This window comes from Schistocerca piceifrons, chromosome 5, assembly GCF_021461385.2.
Source record: "Schistocerca piceifrons isolate TAMUIC-IGC-003096 chromosome 5, iqSchPice1.1, whole genome shotgun sequence".
NCBI lineage: Eukaryota > Metazoa > Arthropoda > Insecta > Orthoptera > Acrididae > Schistocerca > Schistocerca piceifrons.
The window spans coordinates 661729915-661753786 of record NC_060142.1 but is presented as its reverse complement, the minus strand read 5'-3'; the positions used below and the strand labels follow the sequence as shown (position 1 = coordinate 661753786).

Genomic DNA, 23872 nt, shown 5'->3' with positions numbered 1-23872 from the left:
GTTAGTTGGCCTTAAAACTTGTACTACTGTAGTAGGCATGAGCTTTGTGTCTATCTTGGCCACAATAATGCTTTCACTATGCTGTTTGTAGTAGCTAACCCGCACTCCTATTTTTTTATTCATTATTAAACTTACTCCTGCATTACCTCTATTTGATTTTGTATTTATAACCCTGTAATCACTTGATCAAAAGTCTTGTTCCTCCTGCCACCGAACTTCACTAATTCCCACTATATCTAACTTTAACCTATCCATTTCCCTTTTTAAATTTTCTAACCTACCTGCCCGATTAAGGGATCTGACATTCCACGCTCCGATCTGTAGAACGCCAGTTTTCTTTCTCCTGATAACGACGTCCTCTTGAGTAGTCCCCGCCCGGAGATCCGATTGGGGGACTATTTTACCTCCGGAATATTTTACCCAAGAGGACGCCATCATCATTTAATCATACAGTAAAGCTGCATGTCCTCGGGAAAAATTACGGCTGTAGTTTCCCCTTGCTTTCAGCCGTTCGCAGTACCAGCACAGCAAGGCCGTTTTGGTTAATGTTACAAGGCCAGATCAGTCAATCATCCAGACTGTTGCCCCTGCAACTACTGAAAAGGCTGCTGCCCCTCTTCAGGAACCACATGTTTGTCTGGCCTCTCAACAGATACCCCTCCGTTGTGGTTGCACCTACGGTACGGCCATCTGTATCGCTGAGGCACGCAAGCCTCCCCACCAACGGCAAGGTCCATGGTTCATAGGGGGAGGCGAGGTGAATGAGCGAGGTAAAATCATATCGATTGCTCGAAAGAGAAGGCATCAACAAACAGTCGAAAGTAGAGATGGGTCGAACTCGTTCATTCCCGTGAACTACTTCATTCATTTCACCCTTTGCCGTGAAGCATTCAATTGGAATAGTTCATTCATGAAGTACGGAAGCCTGGCGAAGTTGCCCAGTTCGCCGCTCAGCCGCGTCTACGCTCGCTTCGCCTCGCTCGTACAATAAAGCTTCGTAATACTTCATAATTTTGCCAACAGATGGCCGAACTACGCAGTAACGTGCACGCAACGTTTTACGCTCTTACAGCATCTGAGTTAACTTAAATAGAGTATCGTCGAAGGGGACAAAGGAAAGATAAACAGAGAATCCTGTCACATATAAAGAAGGTATTACATTTAACCTTGCTCGACATTTTCTCTTGTAAGAGTCAAAATTATATCTGCTGAAGCGGTTGTGCTGACAATGGATGGGTGGACCTCAACCACAAATGAGAGTTATTTGTCGGTGACAGCACACTACGTTAAAGACCTGGAGCTAGCGTCTTCCCTCCTAGAGTGCTTTAAATACGACGAAAGACACACATCAGAAAAACTCTCCGAAGAACTGCGACGTGTCACAAGGGAATGGGGCATTCAAGAAAAAGTCGTGTGTGTTGTTAGCGACAATGCTGCTAATATTGTGGCAGCTGTAAGACTCACAGCTTCCGCACATTCAACCCATTCTGAATAAAGTAAAAAGAAATGTTTAATTTTTTAAAAGAAGTTCGCAGTTCTGCATGAAACTGAAAAAGATGCAGGAACAGTTCAAAGAGCCAGTTCTGACATTAAAACAGGACACTGTTACAAGAAGGAATTCAACCTATGATATGCTGCGAAGAATAATCAAGGTTAAGAATTCCCTAAAGACAGTTATCACTCTGAATTATCCAGATCTTCCAAATCTGACTGCAGAGGACATTGCAAGTGTAACACAAGCCGTTGAGCTGTTGAAAGTTTTCAAAGACTGCACCGAGGAAATGCCAAGTGAAAATGTTGTCACTGCTTCTAAAGTCATACTCCTTAGTCGCTCGTTGAAAAAATGGTGTTGCAGGTTTGTTAATAACACTGAAATTCATGTAGACGTGCAACAGATGGCCGAAAAGTTAGCTGAAGAAACGACGATTTCGAAATACAGAGGAAATGGATCCCCGGTTCAAATTACATGGTTTTTCTGATAAAAATTCTGCTGAGAAGGTGAAATTAAACCTGATCAGGCACTGTGAGAAATTTGTGACGAACACATCTACTGCCACTGCAACAATTTCAGTTCCATCCACTGAATCTACTTCTAGTCTCTGGCTCGAATTTGATGAAGTGTTTTCCAGGCTGCAGACTAATCCACACCCGAGAGCTGCTGCAATAGCGGAAGTGGACAAATATTTACAAGAGCCCCTGCTACAGAGACAAAGCAATCCACTTCAGTTGTGGTCTGAACGGCTGTCAGTATACTCCTCGCTCTTTGAACTTGCAAAAATACGACTGTGTATTGTTGCAACCTCCACGCCGTGTGAAAGTGTGTTCTCGAAGGCAGGACAGTTTATAATTAACAGAAGAAATCGCCCGACAAGGAAAAACGTGGAGCTAACCATGTTTTTAAGCGGAAATCTCTGAACATTCGCCAAATGCGTAGATGTTTATTCATAAATATATATGTATTTTTTAAAATTTAATTAGGACAATCCTGAAATTGACATTTAGTGTAATTATTTCAATAATGTGTACGAGATAAATATTCCTACATGAACCATTATCTTTCAAGCGTGGATTCCACGCAATCTCCAGTTCCGGACTCACAAGGTAAGCATTTTATTTTCATGTTGGCTGTGCGTGCTCACACAGCCAGCCTCTTCGTTTCTGTCTTTAACATTCATTTGTCTGCAAGCGCTGCCTACGGTATGCTACCCGTAGACGCGAAATACAACTGCACAAATCGCCACGGGTAATGATGTCAGCACTGCAGGAAGCAGCTGACGATGCCTTCCTCTCGCCCCTCACCTCTCCAACCACTCCGAAAACCTATCTTTCCCCACAAACACCGCGCGATTCGTCGACAGGCAGTAGAGGGAGGACTGAAGTGAAGGCATAATGAGTGACGTAGCGCCGATGTAGTGGGAGAGGGAGTGGGGAAGAGAGTGAGTGAACTAGAAAAAGTGTGGAGTGTGCTATCTGTGAAGAGTTTGAAGCAGCAGTTCATTGAAATTGCGTGGTTAGTTCACACTTCACTGGAGTGAAGCGTTCATTTGAAAGACTCATTCACGAGCTCCCCATCACTAGTTGAAAGTGAAAAGAAGAGAGAGGAAGTGATCGTCGTGTCGCGCATTTGGTCCTACGCACTGTGTAGTGAAGTGTCGCATTGCTCATTTGTCGGAAATGTGATTTGACCCAATAAACATAAAACTTTGATATTCAGGCCGGTAAGCTATGTGCAGTATTTTTACGATACTGCTTTTGATTCTAGACAGCACAAACTGTTAAGCGCATACCGTACGACGGACTGTGGAATGAAACAGAAAATGTACACACATTTTCGTGTCGTATATTGATACGAAGAACCTGTGAATGAATGATGTGCTGATTGCCGCGTAATTGAAATGATTGCGTAGACAATTGCGCACGGTACTTATTCTTCTTCTTAAGCAACGGACTAGCAGTACGGACAGATATACTGTGAAAAGTGACGCACCGCGATCGTAAACCAAAAATCTGAAAACTGTGACTAATGTGGACAACAAACATTATGACGTTAGGTTACGTCATACTTCAGTGGAAAGTATGCGTGTCTTAGGTTCATCTTTGCGTGAAGGTATGCAAATTGGAATTAATGCTACAAACAGCGAGCGTTCCTGTTAGGTTCGTAACAGTTAGGTTACGTCATACTTCAGTGGAAACAAGGCGTGTGTTAGGTTCGTCTTTGCATGAAGGTATGCAAATTGGAATTAATGCTGCAAACAGCGAGCGTTCCTGTTAGGTTCGCAATTTCGTAACAGACCCCCCCCCCCTCCCCCACCACCACCACCATCACGATCAGGGAGCTCAGCAAGACAATGCCATTATTTGATTTCACGTTCAAGGATTATGGCCTAACGAGGCGGACGTCGACAACTCGCCGACATCATCATCTAAGTGAAAACTGTTCTAAAAGAACACTGATTAAGAGATATTGCTAACTATGTTGTTCTAATCAGTGATGTAAACGCTCAATATGCATAAGCAAGAGTGACTTTTCGTAGTTATTAATAGTATGTAATTGTAAATTGTCATATTGTAATGCTGTTTTCATTTCTTTTCAATAATAACTTTCAGGATAATAGTTAAAACCTAGTTTCATCCATTAACTTATTTCTTTCCAGAATCATAATAGTTTTGCAAACTCATTGACTTACGACATAGTCCGTATTATTGCAAAAAAGTGCTATCAACACTGACAGGATAAAAGTTAAACAGTTTTATTCCCTTTCATTTGTTTTTAACTGCAAATGTTTCTTTGTTTATATATTTTTTAGTGTTTACCTGCATTTGCATGTTTTATTGTTTCACATTTGATCTCATGCGAATTATTGTGCTCTGCCGATGGATTCTGTGCGGTGTGCATTATCTGCCATTGCATTAATAGGTAGAAGCACGTTACGAGTTATTCACTTCATTTAGGAGAATATCTTATCAGCGGTAATCTGTTTAATTTGGGCTAATGGGTGATCATTCGTAATGCTTTAGTTTTTGGGTGATTACTTGCATGTATGAATGTAATATTCAGCCAATTTGAAGAAAGTTGTAGTGTTCCTGGTTCCAGTTAACTTAAGATTTCCGGGCGCGGTAAATTTAGGGGAAACGCATCGGAGTATTGTCAGTGCGAGTGGTTGAACACGGTCGGTTCTAGCCCAATCGAAGTTCGACGAGGCGGTGTTTAGGATGACACAGTTACATTTTGTGATCCCCCTGATGCGTTATTGCCACAAGTGTCACATGGCCTCACTTCACTGCAGAGAGGTCTGGTGTTTAAAGCAGGACACTGGCGCAAAATCTGGTGATCAGGAACTTATTGCCACCACCTCTTCTCCACTTGCCCGCCAAATACTACTCGTGTAATATTTTTACACCAGCAAGATTCGAACCGACTTACCGCCAGGTCAAGCGCCACTGCTCATGCGTGCTTTAGCAACGTTCGTTGCGGAGGAAGGTCCCTCAAGCTATAGTTAACGTCCGTTTCATACCTTTTTTACAAACTGCCCATCACACCAACATTGATGCATTCTTTATGCTGTTCCAGTGTTATTTGCAGTGGAGGTTCGTAAACGTGGTCCTTAATACACATCAGAAAGTAAAAGTCACAGGGCATTAAGTCAGGGGCCTGTGGGGCCAAGAGAACCACTATGTCCCATCCATTGAAGCGGAAGTTCGTCGTTGAGGTAGCGACAATCATCGATGCTCCAATGAGTTCATTAAATACGGAAATATTAAATTTCAATTTTTTTTAGGGGAGGGGGCGGTGTTCGGAACCACAAATAGCTTGTAACACTTCAGAAGGCGAATTTGTGAATTGCAATTATTTCGGAAAATGCCACAATCTGCTTCAGTGTTTAAATAATTTCAAAGAACTTGCAGTTCCATGAAGCTCTCGCAAGTAATTTTACAATATTTATAAGTATCTCCCATTTTGTTTGTGTTGTTTTAGATAAACTACATGAAGAATAAGCAAGATCCCACTCACAAATTTTGAAGTTTCCAGTGTTCTATCAATGAGATTTTTCCGCGGGAAGTATCGAAGTTAACGCTTTTGAGTAGGGCATACACACTCTCCGACGAGATGAAAACATACCTATTGTAATACCCAAGGTATATAATACATACGCGCAAATTCTAACTCACTGGCTCCTTCTCTAAAAATGCGAACGTGTTACAGTGGAAAGAAACTATTCTATGATACCAACGTCATCAGTAAAGTATACTTTTCAACAGAGTATTATAAAATATTAGACTGTGGTGAACGTCTCAAGAGAACTGCCTAGTTGCATTCTTTATCAGAAATGTGAGATGTTTCGGGTATCGTTGGTCACTGGTCCAAGAGTACACACCAAATTCCTATCATTCATTATTCATGTAACAACGATTGTACTATTTTAAAATACTTACAAAGCATTTTCTCTTTATGTAGCTTACAAAGGAAGTTGGTAATTTCTAGGGGTATCCCAAGTCTTCCAGAACTTTTTGTTTGCTTAATACTGTTTGCAGTCGAACAAGGATGTGTTGGACTTCTTCAGCATTTTGGAGGTCGGTTCAAATCGAGTACAGCATACATTTCCCCTTTTTAAATATCTGGTGGTTAGCAAAGCACTTACTAACTCTATAGAGAGCTTATGTCTGAGTTTTTTATGCAAGAAAATACTGAAAATGTACGCTCAATTATAGTATTTAATATGGGCAATGTTAGTAACCCAGCTTCAAAACTGCCGCTATTTCAAAACTGAGCATTACCATTTGCATCTCTGTCTTGCAAAACTTCTGTCCAGAAACCTACAGTGTCTGAAACTTTTTCCACTGTTTATTTGTCAGGGCTTTCCATTATGAGATGATGTTCCCTTTTTTTGTAATAGTTACTTTAGCGCTTCTAAAGCTTTAGACAAGTGGAAGAACATCTGGTGTTTGCTGCGACGTTGCAGTGGAAGGATGGAGTATTGTCATCCTTTGCAAAATTGCTAAATTTTCTGGCAGTTGCTTTTCAAATTCCCTACAAAATTCTACCAGAAATTTCATGCATCTCTCATGGCCACCAGAATGTTCTTCTGGCTTAATAATTTGTGCTTTAGGTTGAAATTCATAACCCAAGTATACAGCCGATGTATTCATTACTTGATTTTTCATCAGTTTCTCTAACTGAGTTGGAACAACAATTTCTTTGAACAGAGATATGAAGAACGCAAAGACATCTTCCAAGACTTTCTCAACCTCCATAACCTCAATTTCAAAACGCAAATTAACTCTGCATCATTTCTGAAAACATCAGTAGGTCTTGATTGCTGGACAATCAATTATCTTATGAAATTGTTCAGCCACGCAGCATTTATAGTCGCTTTTAGCGAGAGAAAATAGCTTCAATTCTTCTCATTGCTTTGAAATTGTATAAATAGTAGAATACCCTAGCTAGCCAAGTGTACCACAGTCGTTAATTTTTTTTAGGATTGCAATTATCATTCGTAGTTTTATACAACTGTCAGTATTGGTGCAGTCTCTAACGATTTTAAGAAAACCAGTTATTGTGTGTTTCTCTGAAAAGGAATTGAAATCTGCAAGAGAAGACTGCTGCAGCTTTTTCTGTACACAGATAAAGAGAATGACAAACACACTTGACAACAATTAAGTCAGGAGCTATTTTTTCAGAAGAGCGGTTACAGAGCCATGGATTCCTACCATTACACTTGCATCATCCACCCCAGTTTCTATCATATGTTCCACTTTAAAACCATCACTTTCCAAGTTTGAATTTAGGCCATTGTAAGTAGTGTGCCCGTCACAACTCATCTGATCTGCACTCTCTCCCTGGAGTACACATATAATTGTAAATGGAGTAATCTCCAAATCAAGAAAAGTATAAATTGCTGTCACAAAGGAGAAATGCTAATGAAAAATCAGTAATCAGGTATATCAGTGCTAGCTAAAACTAAATAATTTTTAATTGATATGCATTACTCATATTCGAAAAACACCTAAAAATTTCTCACAAAGCACACTTCCCCCTGAAGCACTTATCTCTCTAAATTCCTCCCTAAGGCAGCTGATTCCGCCTAAATGTAGGGGGAAAACACTCAAGTTGGCAGCACTACTCCTAAGTCGTAACGCTCACTGGTGGGCACAATGCAAACTCGTTGAGCTTACGGTTGTAATCATGCATCAATCATATTTTCACGTGCAATACTTTACCAATTATAGAGGTTTGAAAACGAATGAATTGCTTATAGAAGCCCTATGCAATGGGAAGAGGGTGGGTAGTAATGACATAATTCGTTATTTTCTCTGAAAGTACTAGATGTTTAGAGCTGGTAAGTGGACAGGTCTTTCAGCGTACGACTTAGAGTGAAGAGGTAAGGATAAGCAAAAAACAAACTATCAGCTCGGCCGCGAGATGTGTACGTCCGGGAACGAGGCGGCGCTGTGCCTTGTTATGCGTCGGAGAGAAACTCTTCATACGAGGAGTGTGACAAAAGTAATGAGAATGATTATATATCTGCTTGATAGGTTCCCGGGAATTACGCCATATAAGATTGTAAAAACCGCACAATATTTCAGCGAGACAACTGCCCGCCATCTTCAGGTGCTGCAAAAGATTTTATATTTTTTTTTTAAACAGCAATATTGTCACCTTTCAAATTGCTCCGTTTGGCAGCTATATACCGAGTAAGTCGTTGTCCCAGTCTTGGTAGCAGCGCTGAAAGGCTTCAGTTGGTAGGGTCTTTAACATGTCGGTCACATTGTTTTAAGTGTTCTCCAGAGTCGTGAAATGATGTCCTTTTAAGACATTTTTGAATATCAAAATGGCCTAGAAGTTTTGCTAGTATATGGTACAGCATTAACGCGAGTGACACCTGGCCAATATTTGTGCGAAATACCCGACTAATCCCACGTACATGAATTTCTGACACTACTGCCGACCAAGCTGCAGCTTCGCAACAGAAAAAAACTGCGAATTCGAAGGAATTCTCTGTCGATGCTTTTCACTATGTGCTGTGTAAGAAAGGTATTTTGCTACATATTAAAATCAACACGCTTAGAAGAAATTAATGTACGTAAAGAAAAGAGTACCAGGGCAACTTGCCAGATTTTATATACGCATCGCACGCTATCTGCACAGTATTCTTCGTACAGTATTTTCGGCTTTAGCAGCAGTCTGAAGACTTCAGAGGTCTTGCTTTGTGGCAGCTGCAAACCACGTTCTACTGGGCGACCACCAGCGAGCGACGTGAATCAAGTGGGAGGTTTCAGTCCTGCTCGGATTACAATGGCTGCAGCAGCCAAACCGGCTGTTGTCGCTGACATAACAGCGTGTCTGCCGCAAGGTGGCCTCAACCTTGACAGTCTTCTCACTTAGCCAGTAGACCATTGGTTCCCATCCTGGGGGTAATTACCCCCTGAGGGGTAAAATGAAATTTTCCGAGGGGTAAAAACTAAACGATTCGATTCTGTTTCAGCTACGAAATTAAATTATTTTCAAAAGATCATTACTATTACCACAATTTTGTAAAACTCTAATTCCGATTATAAGCATTAATGCGGTGGACGTTGCAGATTCCTCACATTGTACACCCACAACACATATATATAGTGCTTTGACCCGTACATCGGTGATAATGGAAGTGATACATACGGGTAACAAATGCTAATAATTTCAACAAAAATCTTCACCAAGTTGTAGATAGTACTTGCAGTAGTCCAGGAATTGCTTCATTACTCGCTTAGAAACAGATAAATGAATTGATTGACAGCGTGACTTAGCAGTAACTCCATAAGTGCTACTATAGTGCTATACACCGTATTATTATTATTATTATTATTATTATTTACAATCGTATTGACCTACTAGGTTCACGTTAACAACTTCAGTTCCTCTTCTTCGCCGGCCGGTGTGGCCGTGCGGTTCTAAGCACGTCAGTTTGGAACCGCGTGACCGCTACGGTCGCAGGTTCGAATCCTGCCTCGGGCATGGATGTGTGTGATGTCCTTAGGTTAGTTAGGTTTAAGTAGTTCTAAGTTCTAGGGGACTGATGACCTCAGTAGTTAAGTCCCATAGTGCTCAGAGCCATTTGAACCATTTTTCCTCTTCTTCCTTTGTTGTTGTTTCCTATTTTTCCAGTATACACATTTTCTCCCCGTGAAGCCTCTTCCTTTCTTCTGTCCATATTGTTACCGATGTTTTTATTTCTTCTGCTTTGAAAGCCTGACAAACTTAGTATTTTATTTTTAAAACGGTTTCTTTCTGCTATTTCTGATTTCTTTATGTTTTTTCTTTCTAGATCTTTTCTTACTTCTGTAATCCATGCTATTGTAGATTCCTTCTTCCAGAAATATAGGAGTATTTGTTTTGTTAGTCTGTTTCCATCCATTTGGTAGAGGTATCCGAAAAAGGTTAATCTTCGTTTGGCCATTACTTCAGATATTTTCTCAATATTTTTGTAGAGCTCCTCATTACTTCTTATATCTGCAGTTTTTATTGCACCCATTATTTTTCTAATAATCCTTCTTTCCAGTACCTCTAGTTAAAAGCATATAAACATTCTGGTCGTACCACTGTGGTGTAGTGTTTTAGTTTTGTTTTTCTAGATACACATTTCGTATTGTAAATGTTTTTGGTTAAACCATATGCTCTTTCCATTTTGTTAATTCTTACATCTATTGCAGATTTTTCTAGTCCATCCTGTTGTGTAGTTTCTCCAAGATATTGAAATTTATTTACTCGCTCTATTCTACCTCTCGCGTCCGGCCATCCTTATTTAGCTTTTCCGTCATTTCCCTAAACCGCTCCTGACAAACGCCGGGATGATTCTTTTGAAAGGGCACGGCCGACTTCCTTCCCCGTCCTTCCCTAATCTGATGAGACCGATGACCTCGCTGTCTGGTCTCCTCCCCCACAACAACCCAACCCAACATCTATTTTACCTATATGTGTTTCTAGGAATTTTGGCGAATTTTTTATATTTGTCATGAATTTTGTTTTTTCATCTGAAATTTTGAGACCAGTTCTGTATGTGGTTTTTTTCCAGTGCGTTTATTTGACTTACTGCTTGCGTCAGGTTTTCTGAAAGTATCAGAAAATCGCCGGCCGCTGTGACCGAGCGGTTCTAGGCTCTTCAGTCCGGAACCACGCGACTGCTACGGTCGCAGGTTCGAATCCTGCCTCGGATATGGATGTGGGTGATGTCCTTAGGTTAGGTAGGTTTAAGTAGTTCTAATTTCTAGGGGACTGATGACCTCAGATGTTAAGTTCCATAGTGCTCAGAGCCATTTGAACCAGTTTATTAGAAAATCATTCGCAAAAGCCAAGCAGTTTACCTTAATTCCATTTGTTTTCCTTCCCTGAGTTATTGGTTCAATTTTGTGATTTTTTAGCTCCGAATTCCAGATCCTTACAATTTTTTCTAGAACACAAACAGAAAGGTGTTAAACCATCACCTTTTCTAACACCAGCATTTATTTCAAATGGTTGAGATACTTTTCCCATAAATTTGACTTTAGATATTGTACCTGTTAGTGTTTCACTTCGTCTTTAGGCCACAAGTGGCTACCGGGACCATCCAACCGCAGTGTCATCCTCAGAGGAGGATGCGGATGGGAGGGGTGTAGGGTCAGCACACCACTCTCCCGCTCGTTATGATGGTATTCTTGACCGAAACCGCAACTATTCGGTCGAGCAGCTCCTCAATTGGCATCTCGAGGCTGAGTGCACTCCGAAAAATGGCAACAGCGCATGGCGGCTTGATGGTCACCCATCCAAGTGCCGGCCACGGCCAACAGCGCTTAACTTCGGTGATCTCACGGGAACCGGTGTAACCACTGCGGCAAGGCCGTTGCCCGTTAGTGTTTCACGAATTATATTTGTTAATTTTGATTTAATAATAATAATTATTATTATTACTGTTACTATTAGTGGCTTTGCTCTGACACAAAGCATTAACACTCTGAAATCTTCGAATTTCAGCCAGTTCAGAAGTAGAGAGTGCAGCAATCAAGTCATTTACGAACAGTAAACACGGTGCACACGTTTTAACTTGGTTGATTTTAAGTTGGGCTGCATTGTGGAGGTGAAGCAAGTGCCGCAATGGAGAGGAGTAATGCAGGGGAAGTATGTTTTGTAACAAGTGTCTAACCTCACTGTGGATAGTTAGCTTTCTTATCTGAGAAAGAGTTGTGGGTAGCAATCGCGATGCACCACGAATTCATTCGCATTCACACACACACACACACACACACACACACACACACTCCATGCCTAATTCGGTGTAGGAAAAACGTTTGCATTCAAAACAGCTTCCAGTCGTTTCTGAGCGGATAAATACAGGTCCTGTATGGTTTTTCAGCGGAATCTTATATCAAATTTCCTGCAAAATAGTGACAAATTCAGGTAACGATGATGGGAGGCGGTTAACGATTGACCACACACCCTTCTGTCCACAGTATACCACAAAGACCAGGGGAGATGCGACATTTCATCCTCGTGATTACAAAACCACTCCATGGAATACCATTGAATATCAAACCCATTGGCAAAAAAATTTGTGTCACTTCGGTTTTGGTTCGAGACGCTCGCCTTTATGTTTTGACTGTGGAGATCCCTTGCCAGTCGACTGAGTTGGCTGCCTTTTCTGTCTCGACGTTGTAGCCGTTCACCTAGTACTCAAATATTGCGATAATCCTCTGCATGAATAGTTTGCCGTCTTCATCTTGTTACAGGATGTTTTCGCAAACGTGCGCTCCATATTCCTTCGGCTTTTCGGTAATCGAGCGAAGAATAGTCTCTACTACAATCTGAAACACATTTAGTTTGCTGGTTAAAGTCACTTGGTACAAATCAATTGAGACCCCAGTCACTTCTGTAGATTTTCTGATAGCTAGACGACGGTTGGCGCACACCAGATTCTTAATGTCTAGTTAACGACTTTTTTTTCAAAGAATTATTAAGTTGAGATAGACTCCCCCGAAATTTTGAGAAAACCCACTACATTCAGTTCCATACAACAATTTGAGAATGTTGCACGAAAGGAAAATATTACTATTATTAAATGCTGCTACAGCTGTCAGTGTCTCAGAAAGGAGTTCAGTAATCAGCAACAAAAATTTTTGATTATTTTCCCAATAATATAACATGTCTGATAGATAGCGCAACAAGTTTTAAACCTAACATAAAATCACTTCTCCAGGACACTCTTCCATTACTGTTGACAATAACAATGTATAAGTATTCTGTAAAATGACTCGTTCCTCATCATTTCGATAAAAGAATTGTTCGAATGATCTATGGGACATGTAACTGATTAATTTTCTGAACATGAAAGCTACCATTTGAGGTCAAAGGCCTTCCTGTCGAGGTTAATATTCTATTGATTGACGATCACTTTGGTACCAGGAAAACCATGGGAACACTGCTTCCAACCTCAAGCATTATCTCAGAAAGAATGCGCCAAACGTTTCAGCAAAATTTTTGCCTCTTTCACGCGAAATTTCTAGTTACACCGTTGATTCCGTAGACAGGGATATTGCAAAAAGCGCCACGAACACCGTCCCATCTTTGACTCGATAGCTCAAAAACTGATTTCTCGGGAGACTGACGGATAAAGTGCAGCAAATGGCATGTTGTTCGTTGGTGCGTTTTCTATGAGGCTTCGAACGATTTAGCATGGTCCTAAGAGAGATGATTTACGCTGGGTAGCGAAGAGACACGTACTATAAATAATTAACACTTACTGTTTTCCATAGATTCTATGACAAACCTGAATCTTCGCTGATGTAGAACGAATCAAAATTTACATTCCACAGAGATGCGACTATGATAAACTACCTACATAGCGGACGTTGATGACTTTTATTAAAAGTAAATGACGCATTATTTGTCAAAGACATTTGCTGTACTCTGCACCACACGTAAAAATGATAGGAATCATTCTCTTGCGAAATTCGTGTCAATTCATTTAGTATAAAGCAGCAAACCGTAAGGAACGCTAGAACAGGGAAATTAGAGAGAAGTCGATTTAGCGTCGCTGTTCACTGGGCAGCAGCATCTCAATCCCCTGTATCTATTGTCCACTCTTCGAATTAAATGACATTGGAGTTGGCTCAGTCTTGACTCACCACAAACATTTTCAAGCCTGAAATATTTGGAAGCCTCGTCAGACAATGAATAGTTCTGCGCTTTGCAAGACCCACTTGTTATTGTGACCAGTGTGAATGCGTTCGATACCGTCTAAATAAAGGCGCAAGACACGCCACGCACAAATGGTTTGGAAGGAGTAGGGCTGCATAGAACCTTCTTCAGATAGCAACATGACTAGGGCCTGGATCCTTGTGACTTTATCGAGTCTCCATGGTCATCACCGTTTTCACTCCACACGAAAATATCATTCGTCTCACTTGATGCAGGTCTGGCTCTCCTCTGCGGGTACAACTACACTAATACAAGGCTGTTTCAAATACTCTCTGCAATCAAAAGTACTTGAAGTCTTTGTTTGCTAGTCCCACTGAGCACCAAGAAACTTTCCCCATAGTGCCAGATCTTGCGGCATGTCTCCAACGAACAAATTGAACCATGCAATTACTCATTGAAAAATCCAAATGTATATATTTTATTGCATATCGACTTTTTTATGCATTCAGTCTCCAAATACGTCAGGCTTTAGCTTGGAAGTAGATGCATAATTTCTACTATAAAAAATCGGCAGGCTATATCTTGGAAGTAGATGCATAGTACCTTCTTAAAATCTCGACTTTTCCACCAGCCTGTATAAACTGTTCTTTCCTGCATCTATCTACTGCGCTCGTGTAATGAAATAGTGCATTGAGAAAAATCCAACGCAGGCTGTTGATAGCATACGCTATCACTTTCGCCAGCTTTACATGGTCTGCCCGTTGAGAGACAAACGGAATGGCTAGCTTCAGCGCTGCCGCACTGACTTTTGGTTTTTTCCCGCCGTTTGGGTTTATCATGGGAAAGCTTGTGTCTCTGAACGTTGAGATGCTGTGACATTGTGCACGACATGTACACGTGTTAATTTTTTTGTTATTATTTTTAGCATTAGTATCACGAATAATAGTAATACTAACATTGAAGATTTCTCACAGCAAGGAATCACTAGAAAGACCTTGCTATGTTCTGGATCCAAAGCATTTCAGCGTGTAACGATCATCTGTATGGAACTCCCTAACGCGTTCAAACTGTACCAGGTCGTGATTTAAAAAAATGGGCAATTACTTCTAGCGGGCACCGTTCTTACCAACTGAGCTATCCACGGAACAGACACCATTCACCTCAAGGCTACCACTTGGCACTACTTATCTCCTGTATAGAGAGCAGCACAGCGCAGTTTTTATTTTAAGTGCCGCCAGGTGACTGCAGATATAAACGTTTGGGGCTATGTGGACGTACTTTGAAAGTACACACTATTCTGAAGGGAAAATATCATGAAAACCCATTCCCTGAACGTGCCTCAGAATCAATAATTTGGTTGTTTGTATGATGCTCCTCTGGGAATAGGGACTGGAATGAAAAGCTCGTAGCAGACTATGAATATTGCAGTACCTGGTACAGGTTATCTTGGATAAGTAATGAGCACAGTAAATATTTAGAGCTAGTGAGAGTGGTGTCGTAGCAATAAAGGAAGACAGATCCAAAAATAGAATGTCTAGATAAAGCTTTGACGTAAAGATAGATTCAGATTACGATTTACTGCCTAAGAACTAGAGCATCCACATATTATTTTTTTCCTTTCGTTTTTCATTTCCATTTTTTTCTTATATATTTATTTCGTTAGATTTTCCAACAACCTTACTCCTTTCATTTTTTTCTATCCCATTTCTCAATTCGTTTATCCTGTCCCATTATTACTTTCGTGTTTTCCATCCCTTAAGCTTTTCCCATCCCTTTAGTCAATTCGTTTATCCTACTCCATTACTGACTTCCTTTACTCTATCTTTCCACTCGTGGCTTTTTTAATTAACTCAGTCCCACTATTTTTCTATAATATTAGTCAATTTGTTTATCCTAGTCCCATATTCCTTTCGTTAATATTATCCCCTTATTCTACATCTACATCTACATCCATACTCCGCAAGTCACCTGACAGTGTATGGCGGAGGGTACCTTGATTACCTCTATCGGTTCTCCCTTCTATTCCAGTCTCGTATTGTTCGTGGAAAGAAGGATTGTCGGTATGCCTCTGTGTGGGCTCTAATCTCTCTGATTTTATCATCATGGTCTCTTCGCGAGATATACGTAGGAGGGAGCAATATACTGCTTGACTCTTCAGTGAAGGTATGTTCTCGAAACTTCAACAAAAGCCCGTACCGAGCTACTGAGCATCTCTCCTGCAGAGTCTTCCACTAGAGTTTATCTATCATCTCCGTAGCTTTCGTTTAAGTTATCCCGTCATTCCTTTCATTCATGCTATCCCCCTTACCTCTTTTGTTTGCACTATCCTCTTACTACTTTCATTTTTTTCCATCGTTTTACTCGATTTATTTATCCTATCCAGTTATTCCCTAAGTTTGTTCTATTCCTTTAGTTAATTCGTTTAACTTGTTCCCTTATTTCTTTCCTTTATCCTATTCCACTACTCCTAACATTTTTTAATTTCCTTAATCCTGTTGCTTTTCTATACTCTTAATTTGTTTATCCTATTTACATATCCCTTACGTTTATACTATCCTTTTATTCCTTTCACTTTTTCTACCCCATCACTCCTTCCGTTTTTTCTATCCCACTACTGTTGGCGTTTCTTCCCTATCCTCTTACTAAATTTGCCTCTCTTATCCCACCATTCCTTTCGTTTTCTTATTCCCTTACTACTTTCGTTTTTCTATCCCCTTACTCAATTCATTTTTTCCTGCCCCATTAATCATTTCGTTTTTTCTATCATCTCACTCAATTCGTTTATCCTATCCTCTTATTTATATCTTTTTCCTGTTTTCTTATTCGTTTCGTTTTTCCTATCCCCTTATTTCTTTCATTTGTCTTCTGCTCTTACTACTTTCCCGTTCCCCCCATTGGGAACAAGTGGAGGTGAGCATTACCTCCTCCCGGGCAGGTGTCTGCCAGCCTGCGGGCCTCGGCGCGCCGGCACTCCAGGCCTTCCTCTCCAGGAGGGCACGAAGTGCTCGTCTCCAGCGGCAGGCCGAACGCGGGCGCCGACTGCAACACACCGAAAACATAAATTTATTTAATACAGTATTCAATGGGACTACTGTAACCTTGCTTCACTATCATATACCACTTCATCATGTAAAATGTTTCGTCCTTTTCTTACTACCAAACATTAAAATCACCTAAACTTAATACAAATACTGAGGAGTGTACTCTCCGCTGAAAACTTATGTAGAAACTTTACTTACTGACCATCTGATAGAAAGTTCTCAATATACTAAAACTACTTAAACTAGTAATTGGCCGAACATACGAATTACCTCTTTCCGCCATTCCCGACACCTATGAAGTCTTGTGCCAATCATACCCTCATATGTCGCCTCGACAGTCATTCCACTCAGTTTCTATTAGTTCTTCCAAGTCCTTGAAACGCCGTGCATTTCCGCTCACTTACCTCATAAGCTTACTCCCTACTACCCGAGTGCTTTATCAACTCGTCAGATTCCCCTCCCTGTTCATCGCTATTGAAAATCGCCGTATATCTTATACATAACGCAAAGTTGACTTCACCAACCTTATCATTCCCCTCTAATTAGCAATCTTAGCATTTTACCCAGCCAGTAGCCTTACATCGCACTGGCACTACATCTACATCCTCGTTCAACATAAGTACCACAATGCCCCCTCCCTCACACACTGAGAACGTAATCCACCTCGATATTTAGCCTTCCTAAAGGCACCAGAGAGGCAGTCCTGACGTTGCGCTTGATAATAGAAGCTAGACTAAAGGAAAATGAAGACATGTCCATAGGATCTGTCGACCTGTAAAAAAAGTTCGATAATGTAAAATAGTGAAAGTAGTTCGAGATTCTGAGAGAAATAGGAGTAATATATAGGGAAACACGGTGTAATGTATTATATGTGGAAGAACCAGGAGGGAACAATAAGACTGAAAGACCAACCACGACGTGCTTGGATTGAAAGGTGTGTAAGACAATGACGCAGTGTTTCGCCCTTACTGTTTAATCTACACGTCGAGAAAGGAATGGATGAAATAAAAGAAAGGTTCAAGGATGGAATTTAAATTCAGGGTGTAGAAGAAGAAGTGAAGGCGGAGGAGAGTTTGTGGGATCTGTTGAATCGAATGGACAGTCTAATGGGTAGAGAATATGGATTTCCCTCGAGCATTACTTAAGACATTAGTCGAGTCCATGCCACGCCATGTAGCGGCACTTATGCTTGTTCGCGGGGACCCTACACGACATTAGGCAGGTACACCATTTCCTTTGGCCGGGTGAACATTAATAAAATCGACAAACTGCTGGTACGGATTCCTCAGCTAAAGCGTGTTAGAGGAATTTTCCATCTCCTGCCTCCGTGGAGTGACTAGACAGCGGGCAGTGGAGGACACTCCGCCTGCTGTATGCGGGCGACAGCTCCGGGCGGCGGCTCGGTTTCCAACTAAGGAAGGCTGTTCCTGTTCCTGCCCATCACGCGCGGGCCTGACCTTTGTCTGCTCCCACCGCGATCGCTATGCAGCAGGTGCGACCTTGCGGCTGCCGTGAGGCCGCGATCTAAAGGAGAGCAGTTCGTTGGGCACTGTCTGGTAAGCCTCCTCCCCCTCCACCACCCTGATGGGAGTGTGGACACGGCGCCTCCGCTCCCGCTCGACATCGAACATTTGTAAAACCCAAATAGAGGTTAGTGCCATTTATACGCTGTCCTAATGTCCTAACGGTGAGCGAGAGAGAGAAAGATGTGTTCATGAAAATTTACTATTTTGAAACATACGAGGTGTGGCTAGAAAAAAACCGGACTAGTACTGGTGAAACAATAAAACGAATGCAATAAGGCTGAAAGTCGCGTGGCCTGTCACGTGACTCTCGCTCCGCCTACTGCTCGAGTTTCATCTGCCTCCTGCACTCAGTCTGCCCGTGGCGTCTGTTTTAAGTAGTTGACGTTTTGTCTGTGCGTCGGAAAATGTTGAGTGTACAGAAAGAACAGCGTGTTAACATCAAATTTTGTTTCAAACTAGGAAAATCTGCAAGTGAAACGTTTGTAATGTTACAACATGTGTACGGCAATGATTGTTTATCGCGAACACAAGTGTTTGAGTGGTTTAAACGATTTAAAGATGGCCGAGACACTCGCACTGGTAGACCATTGTCAGCAAAAACTGATGCAAACATTGAAAAAATCGGTAAACTTGTTCGACAAGATCGCCGTTTAACAATCAGAGCAGTGTCTGAGTTAACAGGAGTTGACAAGGAAAGTGTTATGCAGATTCTTCATGAAAGTTTCAACATGAACAAAGTGTGTTCAAAAATGGTTCCAAAGTGTCTCACAATTGAATAGAAGGAACGCCGAAGAATGATTTGTTCTGACATCCTGGAAAACATTGAAAGTGATCCCACCTTCTTACAAAATGTTATTACTTGCGATGAATCGTGGTTTTTTACTTACGATTCCGAAACTAAACGCCAATCGATGCATTGGAAAACTCTTGGTTCTCCACGACAAAAAAAAGCACGAATGTCAAAATCGAAATTCAAGCCAATGATGATTGTTTTTTTTTTGACATCAAAGGGATTGTGCACATTGATTGGGTACCAGAGGGACAAACGGTGAATCAGCATTACTACATTAGCGTCCTGGCTACCCTACGTGAGCGAGTACGGAGAAAACGGAACGATTTGTTGAGAATAAAGTCATGGATCCTTCACCAAGACAATGCCCCAGCTCACAGTGCGTTGTCAGTGAAGACGTTTTTGGCAAAACACAACATTCCCATCTTAGATCATCCACCCTACTCACCTGATTTGGCCCCCTGTGACTTTTTTCTTTTCCCTAAAGTCAAGTCAAGGAACTAGATTTGAGACTGTTGAAGCAGTAAAAGAAAAAGCGACGGAAGTAATGTACGGACTTAGCGAAAATGATCTGCAGCATTGCTATGAACAGTGGAAAATTCGTATGGAGCGGTGCAGAGACCGAGTAGGAGAGTACATTGAAGGAGATAACATGAAATTGTAAATAATTGTAAATAAATGTTTTTTTCCAGCATCAGTCCGGTTTTTTTCTAGCCGCACCTCGTATAACTGTAATTATCCCCGTACCTGATTTGACGCGACGCGCGTTAACCGCCAGCCCTCGATCGACTGTCAGTATATAGTTACTTAACGTCTGCAGAGCTGAGGATAGGGTGCTCTTTGAAATCACTCACACGGAACACTGGCAAAATTCATAACATGTAAGCAATCACGGCTGGCGTCTTCATTAATTAAAACTTCCCGGCTGAATTGCCGTGGTCCATATATAAAACTTCTTCTCCTTCCTGACGTTTTGTTGCCTACTGCGGGCAACATCTTCTGAGGTGAGTCGGCGACTGGCTGCTAGGCGCTGGTGGTCCTGCTTATATAGAGCGCGTAGATGGCGCCACCACTCGTCACGTGCTTTTGACTTTAAAACTATCTCTGGCTAGTGCCATTTCTCTCGATTACAAGTAATCGATTGTCACTTCGTTGGTACAAAGTCGAGCGCCATATCTTGTCTAGTTTTAATCCTTCTTCTTTTCTTAAAGTTATTTCCATGCTTGTAGATCTCTACAGCTTCTCTATACACGTGAGCATAATAATGTGAGGTCCTAGCTATCACGTTTGTCTCACTATATTTAGTGACTGGCAAAATTGTCTATTAAGACCGGAAAGACACGTAAAAGTGGCTTGAATTGTTCAGTCTGTAGCTATCCGTACTGTAATTTAAAGTGTTGATAACTACAGTTTTGCAAAATATTATTATTTTTCGTCCTGAAATTGCACAATTCATAACAGTCGTTTAACTCTCGGTTCTTTTTCACGAGGGCGTGTGTAAGAGACGCGAGACAGATGAACGCAGTCTGCGATGTGAATATACAATCGATAGTGAAACACGAGGCCTAATCGACAAAGACTGCGACTGGTTTTTTCCTGTAGCTTCCGTGGTAGTATCCTATTTGTATCATGAACGTTTGAAAAGAGCGGTGTTTTCTGTATAATGTTCATAGGCGACAGAAAACTCGTATCGGTAGGTTGGTAGTAATGTTCTGTTACGTAGACGCTCTTTGCATTTCGTAGGCCTATACCAAACAATGGAAGTGACGCGAGAGGAGCAGTACTGCGCAATATAAACTTCTGTGTTAATGTAAACAATACAGCCTCTGAAACTCACGAAAAGCTGCAGCAAGCTCACAGTGAAGATGCACCACCTCGTGCAACAGTGATTAAACGGTTCAAGGACTTCAAAGAATGCCGATTTGTCTGTGTGAAGCAAGGTGGGCCTGATCTTTCGGCTTCTGCAGTGACTAAAGTCAACATCAGCACAGTTGCTGTGGTTGTCCGTGACGATAGGCGATTAACATTACGTAAAGTCAGTGAAGTGTGGAGAATTTCATATGGCGGTGTCTTTACGATTATGCATTATCATCTCCGTATGACCCGAGTTTGTGTCTGCTGGATGCCGCGTCCGTTGATTCTCGAACAAAGAGCTGTGCGAATGGAGACAAGCCATGAGGTGCTGCCTCTCTTTGGTGATGGAGGGGACGCGTTTCTGAAATCCATTATCACCGGTGATGAGCCATGGATACATTATTACAAATGGTTCAAATGGCTCTGAGCAGTATGGGACTTAACATCTGAGGTCATAAGTCCCCTAGACTTAGAACTACTTAAACCTAACTAACCTAAGGTCATCACACAAATCCATGACCGAGGCAGGATTCGAACTAGCGGCCGTAGCAGCAGCACTGTTCCAGACTGAAGAGCCTAGAACCGCTCGGCCACAACGGCCGGCGATACATTATTATACTCCTTAAGGGGAAAGAGCCGACACAGGGTGGAAATCGCCAGTATATCTAACTCCAAAAAAAGGAGAGAGTTGTTTCATCTGCAGGGGAAGTTACGGTGATCACGCTTGTTTGACTGTCATGGAATGATTTACCAGCATGCAGTTCGCCTTCGCATTAATGTAACAGCAGCATACTACACGTAAGTACCGGCTAAACTGAGGAATCACACTGCAAGGAAACGACTAGAACTTTCTCGAACTGGGTGGCGATTTCATCATGGCAATGTGTGGCCTCGTGTCGTAAATCAAGTGTCATGCAATTTCTGGCTCAATCCATTACCTGTGTACCGCATCCGCCTTACATCGCCGATCTTGCACTCTGTCATATTTTTTTTTTTTTTTAAATTCCCATCACTAAAGACAAAACTTCGCAGCATTGAAACTGAGAATTAGGAAGCAGTACTGAACTGAAGGACGTGACAAGCATGACGTGCGCCATGTGTACAAGGACTGGCAGAGACGCTATAAACAGTACATTCAAGTAGGAGGTGAGTTCTCTAAAAAAGACCATGAGAACATTGAAATGGAGAAATCAACGTCTGTGAAAACAAATCAACATCAATTTTTGCCGATCAGCCCTCGTATTTTCCTGTAACGTAGGCCTGCAGAATATATCTAGAGAGCGTGTAAATTAGGGGAACGCCGTTTATTTCAGCCATTTCTGCACGTGTTCGGAAAGTCAGTTTTTCTGTTATATTTTTCTTAGAGGAGGATTTTTCCCTTTCTGTCCCGCCCGACGTTCTTTCCTGTTGTTTCTTGGCAGCGGATTTGATCGGCACCTTTAAATGACTGGAAGTTTTCCAACAGGCCGTCACGACACATGGCAACCCACAGGGGAAAGTAACTGAAAAGTATGCTGTGTTAAACATAGCTCGTAATTCTCTACAATTCCTCACCACAGGCTCTTAGTTTTCATGTTACTTGCCTCTCCAGAAGGTAGCAGAGGAATATGGAAATCGATGAACCTATATGTAAATATACAGGGTATTTCACAATTCATGTTATACACTTCTAGTGGTTGTAGAGGGAACTTAGTAGATTAAGTTTTACATAGGAACCCATGCCCAGGAACAGTTTGTTACAAGGAAAACAAGAGCTACTCAGTCGCGCGCTAGGTATTTCTTACCCAGTTTGCCATTCATGAATAGAACAATGACGCGACCTTACGTGATCACCTCTGTTTCCGCCTACCTTGTTTCCACGCTTCCCAGTGATGCGTCAGTTGACATTACGGTGACTAGCACTGCTGTAACAGGATGACTGAGTACAATTTCGCAGAGTGCACCAATATGTTGTTAATTTACGAGTACAGTGGAGCCCGCCGTAATGGAAGAGAAGCTGTACGTCTGTACCACGAGTACTTTCCAAATCGTGTGGCTCCATCTCATTCTGCACTACTGGCCATTAAAATTGCTACTCCACGAAGATGACGTGCTACAGACGCGAAATTTAACCGACAGGAAGAATATGCTGTGATATGCAAATGATTAGCTTTTCTGAGCATTCACACAAGGTTGGTGCCGGTGGAGACACCTACAAGTTGCTAACATGAGAAAAGTTTCCAACCGATTTCTCATTCACAAACAGCAGTTGACCGGCGTTGCCTGGTGAAACGTTGTTGTGATACCTCGTGTAAGGAGGAGAAATGCGTACCATCAAGTTTCCCACTTTGATAAAGGTCGGATTGTAGCCTATCGCGATTGCGGTTTATCGTATTGCGACGTTGCTGCTCGCGTTGGTCGAGATCCAATGAATGTTAGCAGAACATGGAATCGGTGGGTTCAGGAGGGTAATACGAAACGCCGTGCTGGATCCCAACTGCCTCGTATCACTAGCAGTCGAGATGACAGGCATCTTATCTTATCCGCATGGCTGTAACGGATCTTGCAGCCACGTCTCGATCCTTGAGTCAACAGATGGGGACATTTGCAAGACAACAACCATCTGCTCGAACAGTTCGACGACGTTTGCAGCAGCATGGACTATCAGCTCGTAGACCATGGCTGCGGTTACCCTTGACGCTGCATCACAGACAGGAGCGCCTGCGATGGTGTACTCAACGACGAAACTGGGTGCACGAATGGCAAAAAGTTATTTTTTCGGATGAATCCAGGTTCTGTTTACAGCATCACGATGGTCGCATCAGTGTTTGACGATATCGCGGTGAACGCACATTGGAAGCGTGTATTCGTCATCGCTATACTGGCGTATCACCTGGCGTGATGGTATGGGGTGCCATTAGTTAGACGTCTAGGTCACCTCTTGTTCGCATTGACGGCACTTTGAAGAGTGGACGTTACATTTCAGATGTGTTACGACCCGTGGCTCTACCCTTCATTCGATCCCTGCGAAACC

At 41.9% G+C, this 23872-nt stretch overlaps 1 protein-coding gene and 1 pseudogene across 1 annotated transcript in view; both read right to left on the bottom strand.

The window, feature by feature from the left end:
• The window catches only part of LOC124798369, a 239856-nt gene that overhangs the window by 38733 nt on the left and 177251 nt on the right, over positions 1 to 23872 (bottom strand). The window contains exon 3 of the mRNA XM_047261739.1: positions 16570 to 16687. Coding sequence (XP_047117695.1) covers positions 16570 to 16687 — 118 coding nt within the window. The remainder of the gene's footprint in view (positions 1 to 16569; positions 16688 to 23872) is intronic.
• On the bottom strand, positions 11246 to 11362 carry LOC124799352 (annotated as a pseudogene).